We start from the raw sequence: 8,096 nt of genomic DNA, 5'->3' as shown, positions 1-8,096 counted from the left end.
CATCTGTGCGATACTTGTTGTCGGCATGACGTACTTGTCTGTTCCGTCGGGCGTCATCAACGTAACGTCAAACATCGTCCAGGGCGTCGTCCGGCCCGCGGCTTATAACGATCATCATCATCATCATCTTCGCCGCTGTAGTCATCTGTCGACAATGCGGGCCTCCACCGCTTTCCATTGTCTCCTGTCCTGTGCTGTCCTTCGGGCTCCCTCCCAAGTGATACCCATCACTTCCAGGTCTCTCATGACAGTTTTTTCCCAAGTCATTTGTTGTCCCCCCCCCTCCTTCTTTTTCCTTGTGGTACCCAGTTCAGTGCCATCCGGGGGAGGCGTGTTCTTGGCATCCTTGCCACATGGCCTAGCCATCTTACCCGCGCCCTGCGTACCAAGGTGGACAGGCTGGGTTGTCCTGTTCTCCTACGTACTTCCTCGTTGGAGATGTGCTGGTGCCACCTGACCCTCAATATTGTTCTCAGCCATCTTTGGTCGGCAGTGTCAAGGTTCTTCTCTTGTCTTACTGTCATTTGCCAGGTTTCTGCCCCATAGCGTACTGTTGATACCACGCAGGCATTATATATTTGGATTTTTGTTCTGAGTTGTTATAATTGTTATAACGATACTGGCCGGTAAGTTAATGCTGATGATGATGTTAAGCCAAGGGGAGGGGTGTAACGTTATGTGGGGTTTACAATCACAATCACGTTATTCCCGAAGCTTGCAAACTGTTGATAAACAGTAAGGTTTGCTTCTCTGATACATTGTCATCTATGATGTAGTGATGCATATATAACGTAGTTGGTGCAAAAATAACGAAGTTATGTACACGGATTCATCTTTGATAGACAAATCGTCCTTTCATTTTGGGGAATTGATATAAACGATAAAATTTCTATGTATAGCTGTTGTGTGAATTGGAAGGAAGATTGCTTATTGAAGCTACTGGTATCTTCGTGAATTTTCCGATAAATATAGAATGAGCAACGTAGTTAACATAACTTTACTAATGGTATATTTGTCAGCGCAAATGCACATTAAAGATGGTGCATCAACATTGCAATTCTTGCAAAATCCGGTAGGTCTAAGATCGTCGGCGACGTTGAAAAGCAACCAGGAGGAGGTCGCTGTAAGGAGAAGACCGGGGCTGCCTTCGTCAAAGTGCACAAAGCCGGATCTACAACGGTCCAGTGCATCTTGAAGCGATTCGGGTATCGCCGCCATCTTCATTTTGTGTTGTCAAGTAGCAAAGAATGGAAGCTCGGTAAGTTGATTCGTCAGTAAAGAAGAACGCTGGGTATCCCAGTTAGTAGAGCTGTATAGTAGTCTTTTGTTCTGCTCAATCAGGAGCCGGTCACAAAAGTTGTGAAAAAAGTTGTATGAACCAAACAGAAAAGGCTCATTTTCTGTATATATGCCACTCAACCGCGACCCCATACCCCCAGCTTGGCCGTACCTGATGAAGAAGGAGGATTACCTACAGCCCATCCCCGGCCAGCCCTTCGACCTGCTGGTGGACCACACGGTGTACAACAGGGAGATCTTCAGGAACCTGCTGCCCAACGACACCGCGTACCTGGCTATAGTCAGGGAGCCTTACAGGTGAGAGTACAGGTCACCATCGGGTATAAATCACAAATGAGCTGACGCACTTATCTCGGCCTCCCAAAGCCTCCCAACACTTGGAGGTTCCATAGTAGCATGTTGCCATGGTTTGGATTTCTCGTATTGATTGTTTATGGAAAATTAACATTGTTCACGCCATGATTCACTACTCAAAACTCTTTTTTTCTATTTGTCAGCCACTTGCAGTCCGCCATCAACTACTTTGACTTGAGGCGAAAGTACGGTCTGCCGAAAGATGACCCTGAACGGTTCTTCCTGCAGAACCCGGCGGAGCTGGAACGTGCCTACGTCTTGTCCAGTGCCATGAACATTACTCTCTGCAAGCCGGAGTGCACGCACAGGAACATCTCCAAGACCAGGAATCTCATGGCGTATGATCTCGGTATCCCGAAGACATTGTGGGAAGACGAAGATGTATGTTAACAGTTATCTCCAAGCAGATGTTTGGGTGGGAGATCGTAATGTCTTCTTACTACTGCCTGGCTTCTATGTTGGGTGATGGACTGTCAAATAAGCCAGGCAGTCAGAAATCGTAACGACGATATCCCGCCCCAATATCTGCTTAATCATTTTTTGAACGTTTCGAATATTCGGTCGCCATCTATAGTCACACCAACATGACAGCAGACGCTGACGATCCAACTTAGGATCTTAAAAGTTTAAACCTAAAGTCCTTTCACAGATCATCATATCACTTCACATGCGTTTTAAACAACGAGTGTTTGGTATTTTAACAGAGACATTGATTATATTGGTAAATCTTTTCATTGATTTGATATCAGGACGTCCGTGACTACATCGCCCAGTTGGACCGGGATTTTCTGCTGGTGCTGGTGCTGGAGTACTTCGACGAGTCGCTAGTCCTGCTGAAGCGCTACATGTGCTGGCAGCTGACAGACATTCTCTACAGAATACACAACAGCCAAGAGTGAGTATAGAAGCATAATCGGTGAAACAGAAAAGATGAAATTTGAGTTTCACAACCAAATGTACTTGCGAAGAGAAATGAGTTTTGAACGATGAGAAATGGGTTTTTGGAACGAAAAGAAATAGGTTTTGAACGATCAGAAATACTGTAAGTTTTGAACCATGAGAACTGTCCCGACGAGGCCTTGTTGAATTGTACCTTTGGTCTTTCGTACAACCCAGCGTATGTGTGTCAGTGCATGTACACTTGCCATACATTGTATCCATTGCAATTGTTGCGCAATAAAGATTGATGTAACATAAAATCCCGATCTCTCCTGACAACTAGTACTGCGTAAAACCTATTCCTGACGCCGACTCAGATGGGAAAAACATGCATCATCAGCAAATTTCCTGTTTTGACTTGAGATTAAACAACTTTCGTGCCACAAGTGGGGGCTGACATCGTGTATGTGTATTATATGTACCTTGCTTGTTACACCGATTTTGATAACTACTAGTAATCCACGTGTTATTTTGCGTTTAATGCAAAGCCGGATGTTTTCTTTTCTGAGCTTTTGTGTTTCAAGTGTTAACACAGACGCTGACAACTTCAATGACTACGATGCAATGTAGAAGTAGTACTAGTACATGTAAATAGATAGAAATTGCACAACAGTGGATTTCAAGTAACAAGGTTTTGGGACATGTTGGTCTGAATAATCCCAATACATGTGATATCGACATTTCATGAACTGAACACATCAAGAATGGTTAGAATTAGATGTTTTCAACTTCAAAGTTTCCTCTATTAGGAAATATTCTATCAATTTACTGTCTGGAAATGTTGGCTGACCAAGTCCATGCATATGTTCTGCCCAGGTATACGAACGAAGGAACAAAACTGTCGCCGGAACTTAGAGAGGCTCACTACAACTGGAGTAAAGCGGACTACATGCTCTATCAACACTTCAACAGAACCCTGTGGGAAAAGGTTGCAAATGAAGGAGCTGACTTTTACTCAGAAGTTCGTATCTTTCCATGTCACCACAGTCGTTGTACATCCGTGGATCTAAGTTAGATGAAGGGAATAAATGTTTGTGGTGGGATTTTAGAAACGTAAACTCCGTTCATTAAAACAGCTTTTTGCCTTCTACAGGTGAAGCAGTTCCAGCACCTGAACCGAGTGACTTCACAGTTCTGTAAGGAGGAAGGGGATGTCTCTAATTATAAACAGAAGGTGTTGGAAGCCAGCGCTTGGAACGACAGAATTGTCTTAGACAGCAACTTTTGCCGTCTCCTGAATATGGGAACTCATGACTATGGAAGAGCTCTGAAAGAGAGATACTTTGCTGCGATGACGTGAATCATATATGGAATATTACAAGTAGTCTACCAACGAAACATTGCACACAATTGAAACGAAATAGAAAACAACGGTCAGTGCAAGTTTTATAACAAGACATCTCACAAATGTATTCGTTTCAAGCACTAGTGAACTCAGTTGACGTAGATATCGATATTACAAGTAGTCTCAGAAATGCAAAGAAACACCGCACAAAATTGAAACGAAATGAAAAACAACGGTCAGTGACAGTGTAAGCTTGACGGCATGACATCTCAAATATATTTGTTTCCAATGTGCTTGCATCAAGCACTAGTGAACATTTCAATTTGAATCAGGCATTTTGCCGTAGGCAGTCTAGGCCAATATTTATAAAGTTTTATGATGAATTTTGAGCTTTCTGTTTGAATTCTTTTTGCTCTCTCAGTCTCGAGCTATATAATCTTCTTACCAACAAAAACCTGTTATCCCACTTGACATAGCCTCGAGTGCATTTCTCTTCTTCTCCGTATGGTGTCCTTTCATACTCGTCGTAGAAATGGTGAGAGGGGGAAGTTACAGTTTCAATGTGTTATCTAGATCTTCCAAGCACTTCGCCGAGAATATTTTTTTCAAGGAAATGACGTTAAGGTAAAAGTTGCAAGTCGGTGCACAAGCTTAAGATTTTATTCAAATAAATTTTATAGTAGCGCTGTAGATGCACATCAGATCACTATACAACTGCTTCAATTCCAAATTACTTTAAGTTATTCTTCTACTAGTCTATTATTCTAGCGCTTTTTTTAGACAAAACGCATTTTTACGCTGTCAGATGGTTAGTAAGGTCCATATCATCTGTGGCAAGAACCTCCTTGGTCGTACAATATATATGAAATGGACAATGATGGTGAAATGGACACGTTCCGACTTCCGCGTTCAAATTTCCCGCGCCGAGTAGTCAGCTGATGGCGCATAAATTACCGCCCGGGCCGGTCCCTACTTCCTGTGCGCGTTTGGCCTGGGAGCAGAGCTGAGGCTGGCTGAGGTTTGCGGTTTCGGAGGCGGTGTAGTTCTAGCCGGGGATTTTCTGTGTTTGGACGACGGAGAAAACGCCGCGACTCATCCGCAACGGCAGGGATTTACGGCAGCATGGCGGGGTGGAGAGGTAGACCGGGCTTTCGGACGGTCCTTAACTTTTTAGCGTGTGTTCTCGGCGTCGTTTCGCCGTGTCTGGGCGCCGTGGGCCGCCACACGATGGGCGAGTGTGTGGACAGGCAGGGTCGGGCTCAGCGCTGCATGCCTGAGTTCGAGAATGCAGCCTTCAACAAACTGGTTGTGGCCACCAACACTTGCGGGGACCCTCCGATAGAGTACTGCCTGCAGACCGGCGTGACGGGAGTCACCAAGTCCTGCCACATGTGCGACTCGGCTCGCCCTCGGCTCGCCCATCCTCCCAGATACCTCACCGACTTCAACAACGACGACAACACGACCTGGTGGCAGTCGGAAACCATGCTGCAAGGAGTCCAGTATCCCAACGAGGTCAACATCACGCTCTCCCTAGGTAAGACACAAAAAGAGACACATTGCACACAAGTCAGAAACAAACTTTGCGAAAGAGCGAAAAGTTCGGTATCGAGTTCGCCCCCCTCCCCCTCTCCGCCAGGGGTCCGTCCGCAAGCAAGCGGCCTAACTTTGTTCTACCAACACCCATGTCCGAATGACCCGCATTTTACTTCTCTGTGCGCTAATCATTACGACAAACAAGTACAAACAGTATGGTATTGTCTTAAGGTTGTATTCATGTAATATCTATAAGTAAAATGGTGTTGAGAAATGTAGGAAAGAAGATTTATTCTCTGCGTGTGTGCAGCCTTGGGTCTGCTCCAGCCATCAGTGATTGGTCAAAATGGCCGCCCAAGACGCCAGACCATCGGCCGACAGAATTCCAGTTTACCTTTCCCCAGTCCCGAGAGACCAAAACAAACCTTACAGCTTGATTGAGAAAATCGGATCTGGAGTGTGTCCGCAGCAGATCCACATTTAGGACGTTTGTTAGGAGCGGAGGAAGGTAGAAAGATCAGCGCTTGTTTACTTTTAGGTCAACCCCCGTCTTGTGTTTGTATAGGTCGATGTGAAGCACCAAGAATTTTTGGGTTGCCAGAGAAAAACAGATAAAGTTTCAATTATTCTCGGTGGCCAGAATAAACAAGTGTATTTCCCCTAAACCAGGAATGCTAGAGCGGTCCTGTAGACAAAAGGGGGACGGGATATCCTGGCAAGTAGGGCAGGGGCCCGCCTGGAAAATGTCTGGTATGGGTCCTGTAGCTTTGCTAGTCTGGGTATCAGGACATCATAGGGCCTCCTTTAGTCAACTGGACAGCATCAAAGTGCTTGTATGTGCCTGTCTCCTAATAAGCATTGGAGTAGGCTATACATATGTAGCCTTGAAGTCACAATGCCCTGTATGTGTGAGGGATTACAAATGGTGTTAGATAAGAGTGTCACAGATTTCCATAATTTCTGGTAGCCCAGGGTTTTCCCTGTGGTATGCCTGGGGAAAACAGTCCTTATAAAGACCTGTGTTATGTCAACAGTTTTGGTGGAGCCTCCCCCCTCTACCCAGGTAGTGGAATATCACAGCCTTTTTAGGGTAGTTGCTGTCAAACGGTTGGGCAGCATAATGATAACGGTCCACTGTTATCCAAGCACTGTTAGCCTCAGGCATGACCTGGGCTAAAAGTGGAACAACCCCCCACCGGAGCATTTGTCTGATTGACAATTGAGGTGGAATCCAGCCTAACAAAGGCGACTAAAACCCGTGTCATACAGGGGAGGCATTGCGCAAGGTTTGCTGGGGGGTCCGACAGGTCAGGGTGTCGCGGGAAGCACACCCTCATTTTGACCCAAGATAAACATGTGGACAAATATCAAACAGTTGTGAAAGTTTTCTTGGAATACCCCATACTGATTGCACTGAATTATTCACAATGTTCATTGGTCATGAATGTCAAAAATTGCTTGCTTCAAATACACACCTACTGTTCGCATGTAGGTTTGTCTGTAATCTCAGAAATGCATGATGTAATATTATTAGAATTCCTCTGGCAAGGGTCACGTCAACCAAATAATATTTTGAATATTATCTGAATAATTGCACATGTATTTTGACAAATTAGATGCCAAATCCAGATGCAAAAATTGAGAACATGACTTGGCAAATTGTTTTGGATAGCGACAGTGTAAACTTTGGTCAGTCAGGATTGATATGTTGATTTTACTGTCTGGACATTTGAGTTATATTTGTTTTGAATGTTTCTATTAGTGGAAACTTGTAGATGCAACAGGACCCAACTATTTGGAGTCACCTCTGCCAGACTTTGCCCAGCACTAACCCCACCTCAGGGTGGGGAGCAGACTAAACCAATTTTGCTAATTGCTACCTCTCGACATAAGTTTCTAATTCAAGGATGGAGATAGTACTGAGCACTACCACGTGGAGAGGTGTGGTAGGATGTGTTCAACTAGGCCAAATGGACATGGAAGAGTGGGGAGGGGGGCAAGCAGCGAAACTTCCGTCCCCGGCATTGGCCTGATTGGGACAGCAGGAATGTCTGTCGTTTCAGCTGATTGCCTCTCTGTCATGCAAAGTCTGTAGCGATTATTCCTGATGAAAAGGAAGACTGGACCTTCTTGAAGATAATGACATTTGCATAGCCGTGGGCATGGACATGATAAGGCCAGGGACAGGTGTCACCCACATATGTTGGTCCAATTAGAGCCATGCAAATTGATTAGGTTTAATGGAAGAGGAGATTATATCTTTACAACATCACTTGCACTCATTGAAGACTGAACTACATTGTATAATGCAAGAATCTGTAAGTGGAGAAACCAGTACTTTAATTTCTGCTGGCTAGCTTGACATTTCCATGTCCATAGACATGTGAAGCCCCAGAGGGACACAGGATATGCGCATGTGAAGAGATAATGTGAAGAGCCCATAGGTGTGATAACTGTTAGCACAATAGTGTCTGTATAGAGGTGAGGTAATACACAACCTGGGGCTATAGAGAGCCATTTTCACCTTTTTTTTTGTGTATTGATGATACCAACAACAATGAAACTGATACAGAGATTTGTCACCTGATGTTATCTTGTCTAGTGTTGTGATACAGATTGTAGATTGGTGATGTTAGATAGTTGTCTTTATAGCATGCAGATAGCCATTCATATATCCGCAACA

General features: G+C 44.6%; 2 protein-coding genes across 3 annotated transcripts in view; both read left to right on the top strand.

Annotated features, from left to right (window-relative positions):
- The first annotated feature begins 154 nt into the window (after positions 1 to 154).
- Positions 155 to 4,348, top strand: LOC109465902 (galactosylceramide sulfotransferase-like). The gene is made up of 8 exons (XM_019763389.1): positions 155 to 217; positions 547 to 626; positions 1,077 to 1,258; positions 1,440 to 1,596; positions 1,797 to 2,034; positions 2,403 to 2,548; positions 3,409 to 3,553; positions 3,686 to 4,348. Exons 1-8 carry the CDS (start codon positions 155 to 157, stop codon positions 3,890 to 3,892), a joined length of 1,218 nt encoding a protein of 405 aa, XP_019618948.1. The 3' UTR covers positions 3,893 to 4,348.
- Positions 4,349 to 4,834: 486 nt separating this feature from the next.
- The window catches only part of LOC109466026 (laminin subunit gamma-1-like), a 58,829-nt gene continuing 55,567 nt past the window's right edge, over positions 4,835 to 8,096 (top strand). For both annotated transcript variants that reach the window (XM_019763554.1, XM_019763553.1), the window contains exon 1: positions 4,835 to 5,414. In XM_019763554.1, coding sequence (XP_019619113.1) covers positions 5,000 to 5,414 — 415 coding nt within the window. In that variant the 5' untranslated portion in view covers positions 4,835 to 4,999. The remainder of the gene's footprint in view (positions 5,415 to 8,096) is intronic.

Source organism: Branchiostoma belcheri, unplaced genomic scaffold (genome assembly GCF_001625305.1).
Source record: "Branchiostoma belcheri isolate BF01 breed outbred unplaced genomic scaffold, Haploidv18h27 scaffold16, whole genome shotgun sequence".
Classification (NCBI taxonomy): domain Eukaryota; kingdom Metazoa; phylum Chordata; class Leptocardii; order Amphioxiformes; family Branchiostomatidae; genus Branchiostoma; species Branchiostoma belcheri.
Note: the sequence above shows the minus strand (reverse complement) of the source record. Positions and strands in the feature narration are given on the sequence as shown.